Here is a 26,688-nt window from a genome sequence, read left to right as displayed (position 1 = left end):
GTATAATTTCAGATTGTTTTTTCAATGCCAAGAATCTGAACATGGGCTGAACACTATGTCAGATTATTAATTCAGACTTCTCAAAATCTCGTCCGCTCATAAACAAATAAACAAAGCTCATGTGTGGGGAAAAATTGGCACCGGAGGGAAAACTATACTGCAGTTGGAGATTAGACCATCAAGCGTTCATGGTGCCACGCTTGTGATCTCTTCAGATTGGATGAGAGAGATGGCGCGGCCTCCCGCTGTTTGTTGTGGTCTGTCATCACGGTGCCCTGGATGCTCCGCTACACAAGCCGCTACTGCTGCTACAATAGGATTAGTGCAGGGAGCTCGGTGGAAGCAATGCATTGAGCTCGTGTCTGACACACACCCATGGACCCACAGGCATCTACAGACATGGGCATATATACACATGCAGACACACTGATTTGCTCCAGTAAAACTGCTTCATACAAACAAGGGTAATTAGCTTAAACAGGAGGATTAGTGGCTTTTAGAAAACAATGTGTTTTGGTACAACACATGCAGATCCAATCCTCTCTGGGATGAACCGTTTTTCCTTAATTAACACTTAACACAAAAACGGAATTGTTTGATTGCTCAATAGTTTGAGCCAAACTTATACTTAAAATTGCTCAGATGACAGCGTGATTTAAAGATAATTAGAGTTGTGAACGCTTTGATATCTGCAAAAGATTGGCCTGCCTCCTCACAGCTTCACTATCACTGTGCTGGAGATCGTTGGCTTCTGCAGCAGAGGGGAGGTCTGATTGGTCTGGCAAGTGAACAAACTCTAATCAAACCGACTTGTAGTGGTTGTTGGCTGCGAGGACGCAAATCATGACTGATCACGGCCAGGCTGACATTACTGTAGATCTGAGTGGCAGATGGAGAAAGCAGTGAATGGTCCCGTAAATGAGACCAGAGATGTGTTAAAGAGAGCGCTGCTTCGCTTTCTAACAAGAAGAGCTGAAAGTCAAGGGGCTTTTGAAATGTACACGTCACATCAGAGCCTGGCTGTACATTGTGTGTGTGTGTGTGTGTGTGTGTGGTCTGTGGTTGCTGCCCTACCCAGTGCCATGAACCCATTGAGCACTGTTGACTGAGGACCCAGAGCTTTTTGTTGAATGATAAGCGCGTGAAGAAGGAAAGTATGCGCCTGCAGCTGTATAAACATTTCTACAGTTAAGGTTTGGACTGCAGTGACTAAATCAGAGTTTTGCCACATGACATAAATTTCCTCCCCGAGTACTACGGGATTGTGGTTACTGAATAAATGAGTGTGAAGCTCTGCTGTCAGATCTCACGCTGATCTTCTGACAGCCCCCCCAGCTCGGGGATGTCCTCGACTTATCGTGCTGTGTGGTGTGAATCTGGTCAGCAGAGAGGCTGCTTTTCTCCTGCAGAAGAAGTTAATTGGATCTCGGTGTATCTGATCTCCGTCTGGGATTGCATCACCGGAGATTAATAGCTTGTGATGTATAACAGCTTAGGCGATTACTGCTTCTCTTCATCCTCATTTATTCAGGGGTCGTGTGTCTTTTCTCTCCTCCTCTAAATTCATCTCCTTCACTTCTTACTCCTTGTCAGAAGAAAATTGAAATATTAAACTTAAACAACAACATCATTCAACTCCCTTTGATTCTCTCTTAATTGTTTGTTGCATGTTGTACCTCTGGGCGCAGCAGTCAGAGTGAATGTAAAAGGTTTGTCTTAAGAGAGTGGCTGAACTGTGAACTGTATTGATCTGTGAGTCAGACCCAAGGGAGGAAATATTGCTTGTGGCTGATGGGATTATCTTTCAAAACAAATTTGCTGAAAATCACTCACCAATGAGCTCCTCTGTGGTTTCACATTGGAACAGAAATGATCAGTTCATAGGCATATTCAACTCTGACCTCATGAAGCTGTAATCATCTATAATTAGCCCCTTTTGACAGCAGCTTTAGCCGCTCTGTGTGACAGAGAACTGGTGAAACCCCTAAGGCTGAGAGCACAAACTGCCACTGAAACCTGATCTGTGTGGCAGCCATGTGGGAGCCTTTCATGTCACCTGTCATTAGCTGTGAACGCTAATGTCACCCCGCCAATGGTAATAGCACTGCAGTGTTTACAGTAAGAGACCACAGCAGCGGTTTTGCATATTGTAGCCAATTAAATACAAATGACGTGGCCTTGATGCTGCAGTACACTGTTTTCCAAAGCATCCGCCATTGCCTCCCAATCATCCTCTTCACATCTTGTGTGGTGCAAGTGTTTGGAGCTCTCGTTGTTAGCGTAGTCAAGGACACTGCAGATTTCAGATTTTTTAAGCTGCAGATCAATACATCTAATAATAATTCCACACACACACACACAACAGAATTCATATCACCTCTTTCACATGTGTTTGCTTATTATTTGTCTTTTGAGACAGAATTCCCAGCAAGATTTCTCCTGAATATTCTCCATATTGCATTATTACTGATAAATTAGCTAATAATCTTTCTTTTTATTTCTATGTTTTTTTTCCTAAAATGTGTTGTATGGAGGAAAACTGCATTTCATTGTGCAATTCCATATTATAATACAATATAGCACTGCACTATGAGACTATAAAGCCCGACTTTGAACCTTGAAGGCAATGCTTTCCATCAGCGGCTGATCAAATATCAGATGTCAGAGTTCCCTTGTATACACACAGAAGAACACTTTTATAATGGTCAGAACTGATGCATGATGAACAGACAGACTACCAGGAAGCTCTTGCAGTAAAATAACGTATGGGCGAGACACAGCTCTCACTCCAGTTATATAATGACCGGATGGCTCGTAGCGACAGTTCTAGTACTGCCACCTTCTGCTTCCCCTTTTTAAGGATGGGAACTGCCACCCTCGTCCACCCTGACCTCCAGACAACATTGAAAAGGTGTGTCAGCCAAGACATCCCAATAATGTCCAGAGCCTTCAGCGTGTCAGGGCGAATCTCATCCACACCTGGTGCCTTCTGGCTGAGGAGCTCAGAGACCTCTGCCAGAGACATGAGTGAGGCTTCCATCAAGTCTGTCATTAGAAGGACCTCAGACTGCCGTCGTGACAGGCAACGTCAACCTTCCGACTACAGCTCGAGGCCACTGCCTCTACAGTGGAGTATCTGAACATGGTCTGCTCAGAGACCATGACACCAGACAACTCCTTAAGGAAGCATGAGAAATTCTCCTGGAGGTGGGAGTTAAAGACTTTGTGGACTGAGGCTTCAGCCAGGTGATCACAGCTCACCCTCGCTACATGTTTGGGTTTAAAAGGTCTGGCAGTTTCCGCCACCATCTGATCCAGTGCATTAGCAGTGATCAGCTGACAGCTCTGCTTCTCTCATCACATGAGTGTCCAAGACATACGGCCACAGATGTGATACGACCAATCGTCGATCTGTGACCTAAGGTGTTCTGCTGTACCTGGTGTTTGTTATGGCCAATCCATGACTAGCAGAGAGGATCGATAACAAAGCACCAAAAATCCCCCGACAGACCTACACAGTCTCTAGGTGTTATCCTTTTTCAGGATCCACGCAGAGACTCAAAGAAGGCCGGATACTTTGAAGTGCTCTTCGGTGCACAGGAACAGAAAACAGTCAGGGCCTTCCTCTCGGCGCCACGCAGTCGCGAGTGTCCCCCTCACCCACCCGGCGTCTGTCACACTGGGCAGTTCTGGAAAAGGATTGTCCTTTGCCCGTTGCCTTGATTACACAACACTCGACCCCGACCGCTACAAGTGGCAGGCCCACAGTGTGGCCTGTCACATGTCCAGTTTTTTTCTGTGTGTGACTGGGCCCCATAGGGCAAGGCCAGTGCACCAGTACATATATCATGTTGACAAATGTCAACATACTGTATGTACACAAATAAACCCAGATAAAGTTAGAAGCATATGATTAGAACGGGGTAGAACCTTGACCTTTTGGCTAAACATGATAACCTTTACAAGTAGGTCGCAACAGTTTCCTAGTCCTTCTAATCAGTCAGTCAGAGTTTAATCGTATTATTCTTTACAGTAGCTCCCCATTGTCTACTGTGCACAGTTGTCTGGTGTGCTGCCAGTTATTGTCTTTTCTCCCTCAGTTAATAATTACGTTAGACAAGGGGTTTTGCACCATGTGTGTGGGTCTGATAAAGACAGGAAGGAGGGAAGGCAGCTCAGGTCTTGATAAGATGCCAGATAATTGGTCAAATAATCACCACTCCAAGAATGCCTAAACATTCCCAGACTACAATGGGATGGGAAATGGATAATGGATCAATCATTTGTTTATCATCATGTTCATCACCTGAAGTGTTTACACTGTTACAAAGCTCTGGATCGCCTCTAGTCAAAGTGTTTTTTAAGTCCAGAAAATCTTGTTTTTCAGTTGTCTGAGTCTCCTAATGGAAGGAGCTCTTCATGGTAACGAGGAGGGAGACGTTCTCTTTGCTGTCAACTGTCTGAACTGCTCCTAGAACTGCTGATGTGCAAAGCATTAAAGTGTCAAAGCTTCTTTATGAGAAAAGGCAATTTACCTGGTCATACCTTGACTGAAGAGGGTGGTCGTGTCAGCTGGCTCAACCTGAGGAGAGAAGAAGAGTTTTAGAAATTAAGGACGCACAAAAACTGTTAGGAAGTTCTTTTTTTTTTCTTTTTTAACCAGCATTTTCCTAATTTTACTCATCACTGCTTTCTATCTGTGTCTTAACTTCATCCCTATCTGCTTCTGTGATATTCCAGGCTGCAGCGCTCAGCCCGCCCTGACCCACACTGGATCTGTACTGTCAAGGTACACAGGCAGTGGCAGATGAGACAGTTCAGCTCTCACACATCACAAAGTGTAAATGTGGACTGGGTGAACGCGTGGGGAGGCAACACGCACTGAACCCCAGCTATTAATGGCAACCCTGCAGCCAAAAAAAGCTAACAACCTAGAAATAATAAAGCACTCTTTAAGGCTGAAAATAGACAAGCGCGCTCCAGTGAGTAACTCGTTCAGCTCCGCGCCTTTTATAAATAGAGCTGAGTATCTGAGGACACACTGAAAGGAGGAAAAAAAAAGAAAAAAGCTGCAAAACGCTCTGTAGAGTCAGGGAGAATTTATAAATTGGGGGCTTTATAGCGTGAATGGAGTCTATATATATATATATATCACAGTCATGGAACAACCCTACAAAGTTGTGGATGTTGTCATCTTTCTTGGTCCCCGGGGTGCTGTTTGCAGCTCGTTACATAAGCGCTGCTGCTGTATAAGTTCATTTGAATGTTTAGTACAGATTTGTGCCGTTCTGCAGAAGCTTTAGGACTATGTGAGGTATGCAACAGTATGTTTGCTGTGTACATATACCTGGATGTAATCCAAGAAGCTGGTGAATGATTAACTCATTTATAGGTGAGGCACACAGGCAAAGGTGGTCGTGAACTAGTCAAGTTTCTAATATCACACATCACAACCAATATGTGAAGGAAGTTTGGTATCACACTCTCTTTATTACTATTTGTTGGCTTATCATGAAGTGATTATTATAATGAATATGAATGACTGTCTCTTGATTAGAAACTCAGCATCTATGGAGCATTATTACATGACATATTAATGACTGATAGAGCTGTGAGTTACAGTTTGTATCGCCTTTCTATAAGTTGACTCATCAGAACGTAGATGCTGCGTCAACGTTGAAAAGTAGTTGAATAATCTCTAAAACTCCCGAGCCGACCTCTACACATCTCTGTTAATCATATCTGTGAAAAAGGACACACAGGAATGGCCGCGCAGTGACTTTAAGTATGTCTGTTTCATATCTGAACTTTTTTTTTGACTCCATCTGCTGCTCCATTAGCTTCGCCCTAGAGCATGTGGTGTGAAAGTCAAGGGGTTGTGGTTAGATATAGTTTGAGTGAACATGTGCCATCTGCCCACACTGTGCAATAATGAGGTCAAATAGCTTGAACCACATATTGGACCACAAACTATTATCTATTGCTGGCACGGCGACAAGAGCATGACTTTTCTTTTAGTCATTGTTTTGCATTTCTTCCTCCCCCCCCCCTAGAATAGACTCAACAGAAGCCACTGACTGGTGGCAGCCATGGATGTGTGCCTTTGCAAAGAGTCCTTTAAATCTTCATGTTAACATTACACTGAGGAAATATTAACACCTTGGTTGTTAGCTCGACCCTTGGATTATAAAATGCATAAAATCCTAAAGTTTGGGGTTCAACGTAAGTTCCACAAATGTTGCCTGATGGAAGTTCTTTCTCCTAAATCTCCCTAATCTCTCTTTATGTGGGGGTTTTGGCGTGGGAACGACAACCAACTCCACAGGGTGAAGAAAAAGTGACTGCAGACAGACGTCAGACATCAGACTGCCATCCTGCCTAAAAATGTCCCTCATCTTCAACAGGAAGGAAGTCATTTCTGAGAGCGCTGGCACCAGGGGAGCAAGTCAGCGTGATAAAAAAGTAGGAAAAAATAGTCTGAAAGAAACAAGAAGTCATGTCTCACATTCTGAAAGAGGATGAGTTTGTTTTAGCCTTTTAAGGCCATGACCAGCGGCCAGGCCCTCTGTGTTCACGTCTTGGTGTTTGAAAGAGGAAAATATGAAGGCACAAATAAGAGGGGCGGTAGCTGGTAAAAGTCTAAGTAAGCACACTTTAACAAATTGATGGCTAGAACAGCTTGTGTCAGCTCTGGAGCACTTTTAGCTGACTGGGACTTTCTACTGGCTCGAGGGCCTCTCTGAGTCTTGCAGGGTTGGCACCATTGTTGGCATCGTTGGGCAGCTTGTCTTTGACACGCGTCACACCCCAGCATCAGGCTAAAAGAGCAGCGAGCGAAGTCTCTGACCTCTTTGGTCTATATGGCACTGCATGGCAACATTACAGCTGCTTCTTGTGGTGGTGTGTTTGGACTCAGAGAGTTAGTGGAGGACAACTCAAGCACGTATTAAATATTTAAAGAATGGATGACTAAAAAATAAATGAAATAATGACGAGTTATTGAAACAATGTCTGAGTCACTTACTGTTTCTCTGCCTTCTCTCTGTCATCCAGGAAAAACAGCGCAGTGGCCAGGAAAAACATGCCCCCCAGGACGATGATAAAGGGACAGAGCATGAGGGCATAGCCCAAACTGAGGAACCGCCACAGTGCTGAGGTTGTGTAGCTCTGCTGAAGGGCGTCGGAGATCTGCACCCAGGCACGCAAGCACAAATACACAATGACAAACACACACACACACACACACACACACACACACACACACACACACACACACACACACACAGTCACAGACACAGGAGAAAAAGTTTTATTAGCACTAATCATCCAGCAAAAGTTCTTAAGATATCCTGTCATGCTCTGACACACAACAAGATGCTACGGTGGTTACACACTCACAACAAGCACTTTATCAGAGTGAGTCCTGCATGTTTCATCATAGCAACAGATAAGAGCGAGGCACGGCGTGATGTAAGATGCTCTGTTTTTGTTTTAAAGTGTGGCAGGATTTCATAGCTAATAGCTCATATTGCTGTTGAAGGCTTAAGTAACACTGTCTCTCATGCGTGGCGCTGAGGAAAACAACAGCTGGAGAACAGTGGGTGTGATGTGATCATTTCTGCCTCCCTGTACCACTCAAAAGGCAGCTCTCAAACACGCATAGATCACCACACTGATGGAGAGGAGGCTGCTTTTAGCAGATTGTGTGGAGGTATGAACAGCAGGAGCAAAGAGGGGGGTACTGGGGCTGCTTCACGTCTGTGAGTGAGTGAGAGTCTGAGGGCCATAGGTCACCCTGGCTGAAGCACATTGATTATATGTTAGCATCAGCAGAATGGGATTCTTTACGGGGAGAGGTGGAGAACTGCTGACAGGAGGATGTCGGAGGGAGTGTTCATATGTGCATGTGTAAGGTGCGTAAATATCGTGAGGAGTGCGTGATAAAATCTAGTGTATGTCCAGCAGCTATGTGTGTGTGTGTGTTTGTGTGTATGTGTGTGTGTGTGTGTGTGTGTGTGTGTGTGGCCAGTGCAGAGTGTATTTCATCAGGTACAGTAAATTGCCTGCAACTTGCACAGTACAGCTTAGCTAAAAATACACAGCAAACTGCTGCAAGTCTAATTATCGAGCAGGAAGGCATTTCTTGAGAGATTGCTGAGAGATTGTTCCTGGCGTTCCCCCCGCCACCCACTCCGCCTGTGGCCATGTCCTACCCATGCAGTATAGGAGGAGTCCATTACGTGTCTGTTGGGGGGATTTCTCGTGCGACAGCGGCCGCAGTCTACGTGCTGATAGAGCAGGATGTTGACTCACGCTCAGGAGAATTTCAAATGTACTGAAGCACTTTTTGGTTAACAATAGGGACTGGCCATTGTGTGGCACGTGGGCACCGATATCTGCAGGCACTTCCCGCTAACAAAGCAACTACGGTGTACTGGTAGCACCACATTGGTTTGTAGAGTTGAGTACATCATCTGCAGGTCTGTTTGGTGCACAACCCAACTGTGAACCAAAACGACTGACTCACTCGCTTTCTCCTGTGGTTGCTAAGCAATGACCACCGGTCTGTTTTTCTTGAGATTCTCCACTTTGCTCATTCACAGGATTTGTGCCAGTCTGCATGTGTGACTCTGTATCAGCCCGCGCTCACAGTGTGCGTCACAACGAGTCCGTCACACTCGTGTGCTAAACCTCAGGTTCAGGAACTGAGGCAGTTTGTGGAGGAGTGAGAAAGCCCCCGGACATGTAGTATGTAACTCAGAGGAGAGTCGTGACCCTGGAGGCCGGATGGAGTGGGACCGGGGTGACTGGCTCACTGTGGGGCCATGTCTGGGTAATGCTGGCTGGCAGTGTCTGTGTGTGTTTGTCTGGAGGCAGCATTATTCTGACATTTGGAGCTCGGGCTTTGGAATATTGTTGCAGTATCACCAGAACAACGGTCTTGTACAGTAGCCTGCCTTTTCCACAAATGCTGTAAGGTTGAAATTGGTGCTGCAGCTGATCATTATTGTATCTATCAACTAATCTGTTGGTCATTTGATCAGTTTATTTGGTTATTTGCTTTATTAAATATCAGAAAATAGTGAAAAAATGGCCATGAAAAGACATGTGTGCCCAAGGCAACTCTTCAAATGTTTTTTTTTTTTGTCCAACTTACATCCAGAAACCACAGATATTAAATTTACAATGATTTCAAGCAGAGTTAAGCAGCAAATCCTCACGTCTGAGGAAGTCCATCCAGTAAATGTGTGGCATATTTGCTCAGTGAATAAATAACTAAAACTTCAGTTTTCAGAATTGCTGATTCCTTTTTTGTAGCTTGATTAATTGTTTAATCACTAATTGAAACATTTAAATCAGCAGAATTAAAGTGATTCAGACAGTTTTTCAAAGCTGTGTATCTCTAAATGTGTCAATAGGAAGTTTAACATACAGATGACACTGGGTTTTATTTGATCTGCAGAAACACTACAGCACCAGCCTTTGAGCCTGATTCCAAGAATTTGGATTTTTGATTTTTTTCCTGTGCCAGTTTTTGTTGTTCAGTCTTTTGAAGAACATGTCAGCACTTGGAGATAACATACAGCTCCCTTTATCTGGCTTTGACAACAGTTTAACATTTCCATTTAGAGGAAAAAAAAACAACAAAAAACAAAAACGGGACACTTTCAATACAGCTCGACAGACAGCTGCGTCTGTTGCCAGCCTGTCAGGCCCCGACAGAGGATCTCGAGGATCAGTTTGATTCACTAATCAAACACTTTTACTGCCTTTGTCAACGTGACCTAGACTGTGAGCCAGAGGCATGACAGTAAAACACAATGTACACACATTACACTGAGGCAGTCTCAGCAATCAACTGGCACCAAAACTGCATCATAAAAACTGATATAAAAATATAAAACATGAGGATAGTATGTGTGTGTGTGTGTGTGTGTGTGTGTGTGTGTGTGTGTTGCCTAGGCAAAAACCTTTCCCTTCTTCCTGTATGCTCAGTTATGGCGTAAAGTGTTTACCTCCATCGAGTTACTATTTAACTTCAGAAATGTTCATTCTCTAGTTGGAACAAGAAGAATGCAGCTGAGGTGAATCCTGTTTCACACTCCATTGAATAGCAAGCGGCACTTGTTTTCTGGCCTTCCTGGATGCTATTCTCTGGGTGTATGCGTGCAGTTTGGAGGGTTGGAGGGTGGAGGTGGGCGGGGGCTGACTGTGACCTTGAGAGGCCTAGTGTCCCAGTAAGCCCCTCATCTCCTAACCAATCAAATACAGTAACTGCGGCCCCTCCTGGGTACCATGAGATTTACTAGAAAACGCCACTGACAGCCTGAAGAGCGGTGGTGAAATCACAACTCTGTTCACCAGGCCTCCTGAGACGTGTGCTAAAAGCTCCTCTTGTACCTCACTTTGCACTGGCCCACTTAAAGCAAGAGCTGAACTGGTGTCTGAATGCATCGTGAGTGTGTGTGTGTGTGTGAATGTGGTGCTCACAGATATGCTGAAGCGGTAAGTTGTAGCTGCGATTTATAACCTGAGTTAAATCTTTAATAAATATATTCCCCTTCCCGCCCTGATCAACCAAACATAGCTGCTTCTGGGAGACTCTTACCAGGCCTATCAGGTACGGACTTCCTGCGTCACCCAGCAGATGTGAGGTGAAGCTCTGAAAGGCGACCGCTGTTGCTCTCCGAGTGGGAATAACGACAAACTGCAGAAAGAGACAGAAGGTGAAACATACATGACATTGTGTAGAAGACACAGAGGTAGAAGGAGTCAGTCAGCCTTGTTAACACAACTCCTGCAGTCGTCAGTTATGTACACAGAGCCCGCCTCTTTGGATCAGGAAGACCTGTCTGTCACAGTAAACAAAAAAATGATCTGTCTCATGGCTCTCTCAACATCCTGTTTTCACTTTTAAACACCAAAAAACACACACGAGAGGGGGGGGGGGGCTCCTCTCCATTTGTTTTCCTGAGTGGTATATGAATCAGTCTCAGACAGTCATCATCAGTTCCACCCAATCTGCAGCCTTCACAGTCCACAGTGTCCACTCACACATTTCACAACTCCAAACCATGTCTAATTGGATCACTGCCCTGTGGTAATTTGTTTCTAGCAGGACTTCCCAGTGACCAAGTGAACAAGTACAGGTTCTCAGTACTTACCATTAAAATATCTGCTGTTATTGCCCAGTTCAGGAAAAGCAGCGTCTCTCCTATAAAGATGCAAACCTAAATAAAGAAGAAGAAATTGCACATTTTAGTGTTGCTGATTAAGATCATCCAATTTCTGCAGCACAAAAGACTGGTAACCCCGGACCAGAAGCCAAAAGAGGAGGTTGCAGATATTGCTCCCATGTGTGGGAATCCATGCTGAATAAAAGTGCTTTGGCTGCGGTGGTTTAAAAACATGTTATTATGCTGTGGCCCAATTATATGTGGATGTGCAGGCCTTCATTTTGGTCCCACTGAGCCGAGTATGTAGCCTTAGAGCTGGAAAACAGCATGGGATGATAAGGATTGTTTATTCTTTTTAAGGCTGTATCTTCAGTGTGGAAACATTATAACACTTCCTACATTTAGAGCCAGCTGCAGGATCTGAGTTTATGTCCTACTTGCGACTGGGTGGAGCAGAAAATGCAAACTTAAAATAACATAGTGGAGTTGACATACTTTATGTACATGCAGGCTACTGTATGTACACAGGCTGGAAGCAGCTGCTGTCGCTATTTGGCTACTTTCTCAAGAACAGACCCAGAGGGTTTTGGTTGCAGAGGAATCCTGTGTATCTGTATTGACTGGGTTCGTCTGGCACAGTTTAACACGGCTGGTTGATGTGTGTCTCCTGCTTGGGAATAACCCTTCTGCCAGTGTGCCAGACCTACAGTGCAGCGCAGAGGGGCTACAGAAGGAGCCTGACGGCAGAGATGTAGACCGGTCTGTTCTGAGAGCTGCGAACCAGACACCGTGACCGACATGTTGGCTCTTAGAAGACAGAAGCCCCAGCCTCTCCCTCAGATTAGTCTCGTGTTGACGAGACAACAGCTGCGAGGGGTCAATCGTCCTCAACAGAGCAGCACCGACCGTTACAACCACGTCACACCTTATAATATAACACATCTGTCAGCTCTTTGCCGTGAAACCTGAGTTGATCACTTACAACTGCTGCTGTACAGTAAGATGATTTAATATTGTACAGTAGAGTAGTCTGAGAAGAGGTGAAGTTACGTGTGAAGTTAGGGGTTGTCACGGTTAAAAGACTATCATTTTCACATGTTTTCACATAACAATTTTATTCTTGGACGCTAATCTGAGAGAAAATCCTGGGTAAGATCTAGAACATTTGACAGCGTCAATCATCTGCATTTTTACTCTTTGCAACCTGTACAAAGAAAGAAGCCAGGTGTCACTTGACTCTGTCAGCAAATGGTAAAGCCCGTTTCTATAAAATTGAGTTGTAATTAATATGGATTCTTCCACACCTGAGGTCTATAGTAATTGGCTGAGTGAACACTTGATAAACATGAGACTTTGACTTCATGGAAGCTTATATATAAAATTAATTTGTTTAATCAAAATATTTATTTATATCTGTAATTATTTGTCACTTACTTTGTGTAGCAGCTGCTGAATGACTCTAGTATATCATTACATCATAAACACATCTCACATACACTGTAAAAGAAATCCTGCACTGATCCAGCAGTGAAAAGTCACAGGCCAAACTTGCCAATGTGAACCAAGGTCACATATTTAGGATATGGAAGTCTGTTTGTTATGTTCCCTGACACGCATAGGAAATATTTTCCATCTTTCCCAGCTTTCCATCATCGGGCCGAGTTGTTGAGAGTCAGTTCCCATTCCTTTGTCTCTGATAAGAGTGAGAAGTTTGGGCTTGGTGAGTCCAGCCGCTCAGACTGCATTGTTTTCAGGGCAGTGATTGTAAAGTCGCGCCCTTTCCTGCTTCACAAGCCAATCAGACTCACACAAGCTCTCGGTGCATTTGCCTCTGAGACTCTGATCTTCTGGCCAAAACCTCAGCTACCTGCAGCAGCTCCCGAAGCCATCTCAATCTAACCTGCAATTCAACTATTCATTAAGAGTGACACCCACTCACTGCCTCTGGGCCTGAAAGGAGCTGGCATCCTGATTCAAACATTAACGCCACCCTGGTGAGCTTTCAAAAAGCTTTCTCTTGTTAGATCAGTTACCAGACTTTCCCTTTTAATTCTCAGTCCCTCAGGCTAATCCATAATTTACATACTAATATCACTCTTTGTCAGGGAGACATTTCTCACTGAAGACCTGTTGACTCTTGAAAATAAAGTCAAAATTGGACTTAATCACAACTCCCTCCATGGTTTGAAAAAGAGGCAGCTTCCTCCTGCAGACGCAACACGTACACACAACAGTTACAGGAAATGGGCCTTACATAAGCTCCTACGATGCTCTTCTTAGCCACCACAAAGATGAGGCAGATGAAGATGGCCGAGCCCAGCATGCTGACAGCACATACGAGCGGGTCAGCTCGCTCAGTCTTCTGGCGACAGAGGCGTGTGGTGGCCGCCCCGATGACCACGCCCAACAGCCCGGTCACACAGGTGATCGCCCCGAAGATTATACTGGAAAGGAGGAGAGAGGGGAGATGAAATAAGTTATTTCATTATATATCATGTAACTTTTTATGATATACAACCACATGGATGAATTTTGGCAGCATAGCATTGCTAACTATAAATGGTGCAACACTGAAATACCTCCAAAATAAATAAAGCCATACAAAATGGCATAGAGCCACCAAAACCCAGTCCATCCAGCTCTTTACATGTGGTACACCAAGTATGCTGGTATCTTTCTCTTTTACAGGTTTCAGATTGCACAAGTCAAATAGAGGCAGCGGTGACTTCAAAGCCGGTGCTTCATGTTTAGTCATTAGCCTCTCACCTGTCTGTGCTACTGCAGATCTCTTTTACACAGGGCTCTGCCGTCTTCTGCACCACCTGGGCTCGGACCAGGTACAGAGGGATCCACATACCAAACGCACCCGTGGCAAAAGAAACAGCCGCCGACGCCAGGGAGGAGAACACGTAGCTCCGGCTAGCCGTGAAGAAACACACGCACACACACAAAAATGAAAAAGGTGATTATATTGGCTTACAGAAGACAAAAAATAAACATGCCACTGTTATCTGTAACACAATCTCAAACATGTCACCTGCCCGTGGTTTCTCTTTGTAAAACAAATAAAGGACTTGGGAGATTATCATTATCTCAAATCTGACAAATCTGATGCCAAATAGGTAAACTGAAATGATACACAGCTAAGGCTGATCGTGTGATTTGCGAGTGAGAACGTAGTTCCTTGCAGGAAGCCGGTGGTGGTGATTTTCGCTTGACAAGACCTTTGAAGATCATTATGTTTACAAGACCAGCGGTTATAATGCGTCCTCTGAGCAGCGCTACGTCTTTAGGACAGACTGGAGGCTACAGTGAGTCGCTATTGGAAAGTGAGGCGCTGCTAGCTGGTTAGCATGCTAACTTCCGTCGAAGAAAAGATGTGATAAGGACGAGAATTAAAATTGGTGATGGTTTCCACTAGAGACAGCTGTTGGTGAGTAAAGGAATAAAGTTTGATGCTGGAGTTGGAACATTTCTTCTAGACTGGTAAGTAAACAGCTGCTAATGCTTAAAAATAGCTCCTTTAACGCTTTTCATGCTTCCATAGGTGGTGAATGTAGGAGACTGTATTGCGTAAAGTCACACTGTGACAGGAATGAATATGTGGCTGCTCACCTAAAATAGCATCAATAAATCTGCACGGCTACATATAGAGTTAATAACATTTTTAAGGAAACGTAGCCCACTGGTGCTATAGTAACACAGGCCTGCAGTGTCAGGGATGCAAAGCTGCCTTCACAGTTCAGCAGCGCTGCAGAAGGTGGTGAGTGAAAGATACTTATTCATTCTGCCCTCTGTTGACATTTCCATGCCTCTAATAGTTACTATAGGCTAACCATGAGTGAATACATGAAGTGTGTATGTTTGTCCACTATACTGATCACAGATCAGGTAAGATGACAGGTAAGATGTGTATCCCCTGAAGCTGAGCGCAGGTCTTACTTCTTGGCGAGAGCCTTCATGTCACAGAACCAGGAGGTGCGGGTCTTGATGCGTCCTCCCATCTGGTCAGCGCTGCCTCTCTTGGGCTCGGGCACGAAGACCAGGATCAGAGTTCCTGCAGTGATCCCTAATACCGGGGACACCTAGTGGGACAGGAAAGATGTACGAGGCTTCAGATGGTGCTGACACATTATACCGACTGGATATTCATATTGGGTCAGACTTGGGAGTGGTTTGGAGGGGGGCCCATGTGAAATGCCGGACAAAGAGCGGTGTGTTTACAATCTGAATGGACGGCCACTGTGTTTGCGGATATGTCTGACATCCTATACAAGCCCTCTGGAGCTTAGAACATTCCCCCTGCTTACTCTGCTGGCACCGTGTGTGTGTGTGTGTGTGTTTATATGTGTGGGCCTGTCTAGGTGTATAAGCATACAAGACTCAAAAAGAGTTTTCTGTCCTTGTGAGCTCCGCACCAAGGTGAAAACCTTAAGTGCCCATCTGCTAATATGTTTAGTATCAGCTTTTCTTTATGGGTTGGGAGGTAGCATGTTTGTGCATGTGTGCGTCTGTGTGGGGGCAGAACGAGACAAAAGGCAGGATGGGATGTGTGGGAGAGGGTTTGTTTGAGTTATACAAATTGCTCACAGAAAAAAAAAAAACAAACAATTTCAACTGTCTGGGGAAATTCATCATATTATATTATTTTGTAGCTTATAAAAACCCATCCATATGCATAAGCACTGTGGTGCTGTAAAAGCTGGTTGTGTGTAGGTGTGTGTATGTTTATGTGTGTTTTTCATTTAGGGAGTAATAATGAGTCTGACGTGGCTCATAACGCGGCCGATAACGCGGCCGATAACGCGGCTCAACACAGCGATTATGGTCTCAGAGGTGCGAGGAACACTGATGGTTTCCTTCCCTACGCCGCGTCTTCCCTCCACTCATCTCCTGCTTGTGTCGAGCAACTTAATTGGATCGACATCTACATCAGACACTTATAATGTGCTTTCAGAGGGAGGCAGAAGGCAGAGCTCGTCGCACTGAAGAGGAAAATACATATTAGCTTGAAGTCCCTTCGTAATTATTCAACGTGACACTGGTAGTCTGTGACTTTTGACCTTGACTCCCAAAAGGGCCATTAGATACTTCCTGTATGGATGGTTGGCAATCAAACAAATTAGCTGCTGCCCTCTCTTGCTCCTCACTTCTGTGCATCTCCTTCTTATCGTCCACATGTTCAGGAAGGTCTCTGGAACACGTAGGGCAAAAACAAGCGGAAGCGCCGCAGTGTTTTTTCCTTAAAGCAGGATACTGCTGCACAGAACTTGTTTCATGTCTTGGTATGTGTTTTCCTCCGCATGCCACACTGGTGATTAATTGGCTTCGAGATTGTTTTATTGGAATGTCATTGTGGCTGCTTTGGAACAAACTGCCCCGCTCTTTGTTTTTTTTTTTGTTTTTTTTAATGTTCCACCAAGGCAAGAAGAAATGTACTTCCTGTTTCCTATAAGCCGACGAACTGTCATTTTCAGGAATCTCCTCCATCACCACACGCTGAGAGAATGTTTAATGTCTTCCTTTTAAATGTCAGTTGGTTCATAAGAAGAGTCAGGTCATAATAATACGTTGTAAGGTTTTTAAAAGCTGACCCTGAAGTCAGCGGTTCGTGGGGAGTCCTGTTAGAGCTTTCATTGGTCCTCTCCATTATTAGTGGTATGTCTTGTAGAGCTTTTCACCTCTAAAATGTTTTGTCTCAAGTACTCAGTAGAGCCCCAATAAAAAAGTGCTATGACAACAGTGATTTATGCTCCTGATTTAACACCTTTGTCTGCTTGTAAGTACACAGTCAGTGTGCTACTGCAAAAAACAGGTTTTTCTCTGGAAGCAATACCTCATGAAGGTGGGACATCTCAGTACATTTCTACAGATTCATTTCTCTTGAGAGCTGAGATTAGCCTTTAATTAGAAGAGAGCCAGCCTAATGGTCTTGGTCTTCACCTTTGGGGCATTCTGCAAGCCAGTAAATAGTAACAAATGAGTCCTTGTGCCAGATGAAACTAAAACCCCGCTCTCCTCCACGACAAAACTTAGAGCCTTCTGTAACACACCTTGTTATTTCTTAAAAATCATTGGTTTAAAATTTGACCCAGTGTGGGGGTCAATATTACATTACTGGGTTAACTTGACCTATTACCAATGGGTTGTTTTGACCCAGGGTTGGTGTTATTTAACGGTCATCGTTTCCCCTTCCATTGTCCTCCTTTGTTACCATAGCGAGCTGCTGGTTATTGCTCTGTGGTTGCTCCTGTACTTTTTTTTATGTAACATAAGGACACATTTGCTCGACCAATCACAATCCACAGCACCTGTAAAAGTACCTGGAACATGCATTTAGTACGGCATCCTGAGCAAGGCCAAAACCCCTTGTAACTTCTCCCCAGTGCGTGTGGAGAAAAATGAAAATAAAAGCAGGAAGCATGACGGACTGACAAAGGCTAAACATTACACCATGTCTCATTAAGTTCCAATGGTGAAAAAGTCACTAACCACAGGTTAAAGAAGAACTGACACCTTGTTATTTCACTGAGGCATTGATCCCTCTTCATGACCTCCATGTGTAAAATGTAATGAAAGATAAATGCAGATCTGAACTACCACAACATTTTAGTTTGATATGAAGATGAAGATAATGAGGGAATCTAATGTTTAAAAGTTTTAGAAACATTTTCGGAAAGGTTTGCGCAGAGCGCTGCTGGAGGCTGAGCTGATGCTGCTGTGGATGTCTGTGTGAGTTGTTCACCCTTCAGCTCTCTCTCCTCTGTCACCTCCCTGCAATGTCAGGGCCTGAACCGCCTGTTCAGCCATGCATGTCCCCCGGTGCTTCTTCCACAACTCACCCCAGTGACCCCAGATCCGCGACAGGCTCCCCTGCAGGCAGTGCTCTTCATCTGTCTTTGTGTGCATGTTTGGGGTGTGCGGTGCTAGTGGATGATGATGATGATGATGATGATGATGCTTACCCGCAGTGCCCAGTGCCAGTCTCCTGCAGCCTCCTTCGCACTGGAGCCCAGGATGTAACCCAACCCACTGCAGAGAAACACAAAACATCATATATATTAGTCTGAACCAGTTTATATATGCTGTATATGAGTCAGTGTCCCGATTAAGCCGTTGTTCGTTTCCATCACTTAAGCTTACGCCTACATCGCACACATCCTGTTTGCAGTCTGATTAAAGCTGCGTTGAGTGTTTGGGTACTTGACATGGAGAGCTTGTGACAGTGTCACTGATCAAAGCACCGGTAGCAGCTCGGCTAGGTGGTCTATTTGTGGACGTGTGATTTGTGCATGTATAGTCACAAAATGCAGGTGCAAAGTTACAGCCCGTGAGCCGACAGAGCGCAGCACCAACATGGCTGTTTGGCCGAAGGCTGCGTGTTGTCACAGTGTAATTCGATTTCACAGCGTTTAAGCTGCGTTAAAGGGTGTGTTTTGTGTCACAAAAGGAAATGGCAGTAAAATGCTTTGAGGGAAATGTTGCTAGATCATATCAGATCAGATAAAAGAGCCCCCTATGTTGTGATAAGCCTCTGCTGCTCGATCGCATCAGCGTTTACAGGACAAAAGGATTTAAATGGTAAACTGAAGGTATGAGCGGCAGAGGTGCATCAACTAACAGTCAAGTATGTGCACATTATCTTCAAAAGAGTAATGCATTAGTAAATAAAGAACTGGTTATTCATTGATATCTGTCAGTGATTGTCATGGCCTCCAGTAAAGCCAGTTCTGGAGAATGGCCCTATTTTCTAGGCTAACACACAGAGGTCGCTGAATGTTCGATGAGTTATTTGGAAGCCAGTGACCAGATCTCAGCACTACTGAACCTCATGGAAGATTTATTTATCTATTTTTTGTGAGCACGATGACTTAGATAAAATGAATTGTCAGACTTCAAATAGACGTTTGAATGAATCACAAAGGTGTCCGGCCCACTTCCATTGGACTAAATAAGAGCAAAATTAAGACTGTTCCTACCACTAGACACCAGTCTGAAATATCTAAAAAAAAGTTCATCCCTCCAATAGATTGTGCTGGTCCGGACTGAAGCACTGAAGCTGCTTTGGGGGACAACACCTTATTAGCACGTTTTATGTTGATTTTGCCGTTAATTTGTCACATTGCAGCTTCTTCCAGCAGCTTGTTCAGCCTCTTCACTGTAATTAGCCAGTGAAAGTCAATCAGACTTGCTGATTTTCTTCGAGCTCTTTGAACCTGTTTGTCTGCCTGTGCTGAGCCTCTGGCCACGAGATGCAGGATCTGCTCTCCATTAGAAAAGCAGACTGGAGCAGCAGATTGACGATCAATGTAACTGATGGGACTTTAGAGTGACTTCTTATCAGCACTGACCGCTAAAGGGCCAAAAACGTGTTTCACTGGTTTTACACTCATGAATCTACACACTCAGAGCGATGAGGGAAACAGTCTAGGCTTCCATGATTAGTTCTCCAAAAATAACACTGCAGTATAAACAGGCTCAGACAGCATATGATATTTCCAGTGAGTGACTAACAGCTAATCTTATCAGCGTCCACCCAGAGAGTGTTTGGAAAGTTCAACACCAACAATAAAACTTGAGCATGAAAAATATGCTCACATCAAACACCGGCGTCACACAGCGCCATCCGTGGAGCCAAGTTTAAAAACTGAGGAGGGAAAAAAAAAAAAAAAAAAAAAAAAAAAACGAGAAGCAGGGGAATCCATTTCCCGTGAATCTGGTCTAATTCCTGAGGTCATTTCCTGGAAATGGTCATAACAACCTCAGTAAAGACAAACAAGTGGGAGGCTGGGTAGGATGTTTGACTGCACTTTACTGAGCCCCACTCTTTCACCTTCTATTGTCTGTGTTGCTGGGCAGTTTATTGTGACCCAAACATTTTGGTTGCTCATAACACAACCACGCAGAGGGCAGTTTGCCTTTCCTTTGTTCATCCGTGTCCAAATAAACACATCTGATGAGTACACTGCATAACTTACATAACCATCCATCACTGTATTCTACTCTGCAACAACACATTTGAGTGGCATGTGATAATTATATAAATCGAATGTAATGATGATGTTTATAACGCTGGAGAGACTGCAGCACATTTCCCCTTCCTTGGCGTCTCCTCATGTGTGAGTCTGTGTGCAGGAGCTGGAAAGCAGCGCAGCACACGGCTGCTCAGGCACATTCTGTTAAGCACTGTATATAACAATAAACCTCAAGTGGCTCCTGCGCCGCATCAACCGGCACATTCATCTTTTATTACTTGGTTTTGTTTGTTTTCTCCCTGTGGCCCTTTTTCTGATTGAATGAACTGAAAAGGCCGGAGATTTAAGCTTAATAATACCTCCTGCTCCCACATCCCCGCGCCACATCTCCGAAAAGCCTCCCACCCTCCTTTAAGCTTCACACAGCCAATTGTGAGTTCTGCTTTTCTTTTTGCAGAGGGGACTGAGCTCTTTGTGTGACTGCTGCTGGAAAAAAAAAAACGGCAGATAGGAGTGAGCCTGACCTTCGCTATGTGAGGGTAATTTTAATGATCTGTGCTAGTGCTTCTGATTCCTTTGGATTTAATATTTGACGAACAGGCTGGATTGGATGAAAAGATTAACAGATTTAATGTCACAAAGCCATATTTTCATATACATCTGCACAAACATCTCACAGAACACATCATATTATTTTATTGTTGCGCAAAGTCTATTTCAAGAATAGAGGATCTGTCTGGCTCTTACCTTCCCAGGGGGATGGCCAGGTAGAAGACAGACAGCATCATGGTGCGGCTGTTATTAGTGAACAGGTCTCCTATGATGGTGGGAGAGATGGAGGAGTAGCTGGACTCACCGATGCCCACCAGTCCCCTGGAGAGCACAAACAGCCAGTAGTACTGCAGAGAGGGAGAAAGACAGAGACAGAGGCAAAGAAACAGGAGTTTTATTATCAAACTCCGCAGGGAAACTTTCTGTGAGAGCAGAATGTAAATCCAAACTCCACTTTTCCTGTCTTTTTCATTATGAATAATTTCCATTGGGTAAAAAAACAGCTCAACGCTACTTTTATCCCTCACAATACTTAGTAGTAGCAGGTCTACGAATGTCACACTTCCTCTGATGCATCTGTCTACCAGATAATCAGAGCTGGACACATGGGACATACAACACTGTGAGTATGTGGTTCTTCATTAATGAGAAGAGACGACATTCACAAGTTTACTCCCATGATTTTGCTGCAGTACGTGAACGTACAAGCTGTCACACTGATCCTGAACAGCAGGTAAATGTCTTTACACACGAGAACAAAGTTGGTGAAGGTTATCTTGATCAACCAAGAATAATTTCAGCTCATGGAAGTGTGAAATAGCATCACGTCAGCATAGAAGAGCTTAATGCGTTCAATCTTGTTTAGTCATATTAAATTACCATGGCGAATTATCTTCTATTGCATGCTGATAAATAAAAAAAGACGAATACTTAAAAGGCTTATGCAGGAGGATGCACACTGGCAGGGGCACCTGTGTAGGCAGCTGGATTGTTAACTGTTTCCATGGCAACCACAACTCACTGCATGCAGGCTACTATGTCTGCTTTTTTAAAGCTGCAAAGAAATGTGGTTCCCCTGCACACTGGAATGATGCACTAAATCGTGGACAATCCCATTAGTAAAATTGGTTGCATGTAGAACTGATTTGTCAGCAGGATTATGCAAAACACACTGAACCAATTTGCACCGAACTTGATGGAGGGATGGGGCACGGGACAGGGAAGAACCCATTAGATTTTGGGGCAGATCCAGATAATTTATTGTGAATTAAATTTATGTGTATGTTATTTGACATTGGAGTGCCCTTCTAGTTAATGTTGTGTCCTTTTTAGCTTTACCACCTTAAACATGTACGAGCTCACTGTGGGCTCTAATAATGAGAGTCTGTGTGTGTGTGTGTGTGTGTGTGTGTGTGTGTGTGTGTGTGTGTGAGTGTGATAAGGTTACAGTCTGTAAAGGGGTTGTCAGCGGTGAAAAGAGATTAATGATGGTGCTGTAGGTAGAGGCAGAGCTAAGACGGTGACCCCAGAGCTGACCTGAGCTCTCAGCCGTCACTCCGGGCCTCATGCTGGTGGATGGGACGACATGTCATGAGGTCATACACACAGCCATCAAACACACACACACACACACACACACACACACACACACACACACACACACAGACATATTATTTTCAGTGTGTGTTTACTGCTGCCTGTGTTTTTTAGCCTCTGGTTTCACATATGTCAACTACTGTGTTTACGATGGATCCCAGCGGATCTTTCACTGCTTTATATCTTTGTGTTTGTCACATTGTTTTGAGGGATTCACAGACAGTCTATTTTCTTCTTTTAATGGCCTGCTGTTTAGTGGGATCATGATGCTAGCTCTTGTGTGTGGTCACCAGACCATCATTGCCACTTGGGACAGAAATGCAAGTAAGAGTGAAAACAACAACCACAACAAACAAAAAAAAGCTCCAAAGAGTAATGGCGTGAAAATGAGGTTTAGAAACTGCAAAAGCAGGTCGAAGACTATAAAGAGATAAAAGAGATTAAGGAGGTTTAGGGAAAATCTACTTCAACTTCAAACAGCGGCTCTGTCAGGCTGCGCAGGCACAGCAGTGCTTTTGAAATAAATGCTGCTATCAGCATGCTAACATGCTTACAGTGACAATGCTAGCATGCTGATGTGTGTTCTTTTTGTGCATTTTACAGCACATAGACACAGAGTCTCCCTTAATGCAAAGAAAACTCTAGAGGGTTTGACACTAATGTGGCACTCTGCACTTTGAATAATGCCATTTTGACTAAAAGGATATAATTTACTTTTCCTCTTTGTTATATGGACCCATTTACCAAAACTGAATTCTGTCAGAGAGGAGAAAGAACTTTTTTTTCTCAGGTCACCAAAGAGGCAATAGACAAGTCTCATACTATCTTGAGTCTAATAGGTCACACCAGGACCTCTAACAACTTCACATTTGGAAGAGAAGAGCTGCACCTGCACCTTGTACCTGTAACGTTACGACAGGGATCATCAGTCATTGTGGCAGCAGTGGTCGCTATCCTTGTTCCACCTTCTTTATTTTCATGAGATAAGAAATAAAATGACTCATGCTCTTCATTGGATAAAATTATCTTAGAGATAACATGAAAGATAAAGGATAATTCGATGCATGTTATCAAAGGGGCGTTTCTGCTCCAAGACATTCAGCTGTTTGACTCACAGTGAGGAGCAGTGAGCTGCAGGCAGCCACTAATGCGTTTTAAAATTTCAATTGACCTGCAAGTTATCATTTAATGACGATAATCTGTTGTGGTCATGCAGAAAAAAAACGCAGTTTAACTTTAAGACAGTGGCAAATTTCTCTTATGTAAGATCCGAATTCTGTATCTGCTGCAAGTCTTTCCAAAACGCCCCAGAGTGTTAAATGCATAATGATAGGACTCGGTTGTAAGTGGCCATTAACATTTCATTACATGTCATGCCTTTCATCTCTCATGTGCCGTAGTGCTATTACATAAGAGCCATCTTATCTTGTCTCAGTTGATTGGCATACCCAGGAAGATGTCTGAAGGATGGAGTTAGAGGAATGTGGGGGCTGAGGACCACTGTCCATCCCCTCATCAGCAGTGAGCAGCCTTTGGGTCATTTGGCAGACAGGAAGAGGCCCTTCATTTCATCTTAGCCATAAGCATGTGAATGTATTTCCTGCTCACGAGTCTATAGGGCATTTAAGTCAAAGGACGCCTTCCTGAGTCCATCAGCATCTCTGAGCTGTCATTCCCTTGCACGGCTCTGGGCTGAAGCTTCAGCGGCGAACAGGCTTACTCAGTGCAGCGCTGCTCAGCAGACATGCCATGTGCTGCATAAATTTAACTAACGTGGCTTTTAATGCCGCATATCCCTGCCAGTCAAGCTACTTGCATTTGTCAGTTCCTTAGATTTTTATTGCGACTGTCCATCAAGGCTGTACGACCGCCAAGGTCCGTCTATACGCACACACACACACACACACACACATTCAGTATACACACACATGTGCAGAGCCTTTCACAGTAATGTGATGGCTACTCTCAGCGAGATACCCCTCCCCCACCCACATCGTCACCCTGAAGATAATGTTATTGTTCAATGCCGCCCAGCGCACAGAGGCTTTCAGAGATATAAAATCTAAATCCACTTGTCTGGGGGCAGAGAAACGACAGTCTTATCTTCTAAAGCATTGTAACTGAGACAACTCTGAGGCATGGGCCTTCATTAGTTGATAGTGGCCAGTGAGAGAGAGAGAGAAAGAGAGAGAGAGTGAGGTATAAAGAATGTCTACACAGGCTAAGCGGGTGTCTGACTTAACAAGCGTGTCATTTCATTTCACTAGCCTTAACATTAAGCATATCCACATCATAACAGAATAATTAGCTCGCCAGTGAAGGCCGTATCACATGCGCAGCGGCCTGATAAAATAACACTGAAGCGCTTGCACTGCAGTTGTTCCTGTGTTTCTATCTAGACTGTATATGCGATGTCGTACCTCTTTGCTGATGAAGGAGCTCGACAGAGTAACAATGGACCAGAAGAAAATGCCACAGCTCAGGATGACCTTTCTATTGAAGCGGTCGCCCAGGTAACCGAAGATGGGAGCTGCTACCATGAAGCTGCAGATGAAGACTGCGGAGGGAAAAGAAAAGGGAGAAAATGTTACTTTAATTAAAATGACTGTTACTGACGCAGATATATATTTATCATTTGTCATATTTACAGTCTCATGTGTTACTTCAATGCACTTTGCTGTAAAAAAAAAAAAAAAACCTTGAATCTTGACTAAACTAAGCCGAGTATTTCAACTCCCCGGTCGGCTTATTAAGTCAAGACCTGTCCAGATCAACTGTGTGATACCAGTCAGCCAGAGACTCAGTGAAGGACTGCCAGAGGACACCTCTATTCAACTCCAGCCAATTAGTGTCCCATCATACTTCACCTGCTTGCTACAAGGAACCTGGCAGAGGGACATTACATACCGACAGTACAGCACTGAGGAAGGTGATGTTTCTTTTACAGGATTCAATTTGTGGAGAGAGCGGGTGAGTAGCTGTAGAAGTGTACTGCCCTACAGTGGGGTTCAGTAAATGTGACACCCATTACCTGCTTGTTGTGCAACATGACAGTGGACTTCATCTTTCAATCACAATTCATATATAAAAATGTAAATTCTATAAATACCAAAATAAATACCAAAGCTAACGTTGAAATGACTGTTAAGTGAACCTGTGCTGTCGGTTATTTGAATGCTGGAGCACATTAAACGTCTATAATACGACTCATGTAGACTGCTGGGAGAACGAGCTGAGCTTAGAGCAGATGACCGTATAAAAAAGAATCCATGACGAGATGTCAAGACGTAGAAAAAAAACGATGGAAACCTGGTGTTCAGAGCAGACTGACACCTGAGCTTTTGTCTCATGGGGATTACTTTTACATACATTCACGTCATTATTTGATATTTTGCCCACGTTTAATATGGACGTCCGACATTGCAACATAATATATGACAGAAAATAAGGAATAGGTCCCTTTAAAAGAGACAGAGACAGGATTCTATGTTGTTAGATTGCTGAGATGAAACTACTCAAAACAGTGGTGGAGTAAACACATCAGGGCTTAATGCAGTACTGCTGGAATTAAACTGACAATTAAACCGATGCAAGACAATTAATAGCAATACATCACAGCACTGATTCTTTCCCTCTCTATTCTAGGGAGAGCACCGTGTCAGCTGTGTGGCAATGAATAATTCCTCCATCTTAATTTCTTACAGCTGAACTTATGTTCCAGTGAAAGGAGCACAAGTGCTGTAAAATGTGTTCCCCTAATTGTCCCACTGCTGACCGGACAGCAGCAGAACTGTTCTCAGAGCTTTTAGTCAATATTAATGAGGAAGACCAACCCAAACAGACATGAATTTTTAATGCTCTCAAACTGAGTTTCGTGTCTTTGCAGAGGAGAAAGGGCAGAGATGTGACTCGTGACAGCGAGCTAGGGAGGCAGGCTGGAGTGTTTTGACACATCATCAGCATAAACATACAGAGGAGGAAGGGAGGAGAGGAGATGAGAGAGAGGAGAGGAGGGGTGTGTTATATAAGACAGAGGCATCAGAGTCCCACAGCTGCTGAGGCCAGCCAACAGGATAAGGGACAGTAATCAGATTATAGCATAAGTGTAGTTTTGAACATGTGATATTATGACATGACAAAAGAAAAGTCCTTTCATAACCCTATTTTAGGGAAGTGTTACCTAGTGTAAAAATTTTATATAACTTATACTGCAGGTATTTAAATAGAATGACATAGAATATAACACAGATACACAGAGACAGAACATTTTATATGAGATGGAAACCAAAACCCACTGAATAATTGTAATCATAATAAGATAAAAATAAAGTTAAATGATAGAACACATAGAATGCATAAGATCTTAAAAGAAGTACAGCGATGCGAAA

At 43.9% G+C, this 26,688-nt stretch overlaps 1 protein-coding gene across 2 annotated transcripts in view; it reads right to left on the bottom strand.

The window, feature by feature from the left end:
• Nucleotides 1-26,688, bottom strand: part of LOC111222171 (protein spinster homolog 2) — a 64,000-nt gene that overhangs the window by 4,236 nt on the left and 33,076 nt on the right. Inside the window, exons 3-12 of one of the 2 annotated variants that reach the window (XM_022745766.1) lie at nucleotides 24,721-24,857; nucleotides 20,900-21,051; nucleotides 18,143-18,209; nucleotides 15,120-15,262; nucleotides 13,944-14,096; nucleotides 13,432-13,621; nucleotides 11,166-11,231; nucleotides 10,610-10,708; nucleotides 7,025-7,188; nucleotides 4,536-4,582 (exon numbers count right to left, since the gene is read on the bottom strand). In XM_022745766.1, coding sequence (XP_022601487.1) covers nucleotides 4,540-4,582; nucleotides 7,025-7,188; nucleotides 10,610-10,708; nucleotides 11,166-11,231; nucleotides 13,432-13,621; nucleotides 13,944-14,096; nucleotides 15,120-15,262; nucleotides 18,143-18,209; nucleotides 20,900-21,051; nucleotides 24,721-24,857 — 1,214 coding nt within the window. In that variant the 3' untranslated portion in view covers nucleotides 4,536-4,539. The remainder of the gene's footprint in view (nucleotides 1-4,535; nucleotides 4,583-7,024; nucleotides 7,189-10,609; nucleotides 10,709-11,165; nucleotides 11,232-13,431; nucleotides 13,622-13,943; nucleotides 14,097-15,119; nucleotides 15,263-18,142; nucleotides 18,210-20,899; nucleotides 21,052-24,720; nucleotides 24,858-26,688) is intronic. The other variant, XM_022745765.1, reaches the window with a different exon arrangement.

The sequence above is a fragment of the Seriola dumerili genome, unplaced genomic scaffold (genome assembly GCF_002260705.1).
Source record: "Seriola dumerili isolate Sdu_G_001 unplaced genomic scaffold, Sdu_1.0 BDQW01000091.1, whole genome shotgun sequence".
NCBI lineage: Eukaryota > Metazoa > Chordata > Actinopteri > Carangiformes > Carangidae > Seriola > Seriola dumerili.
Note: the sequence above shows the minus strand (reverse complement) of the source record. Positions and strands in the feature narration are given on the sequence as shown.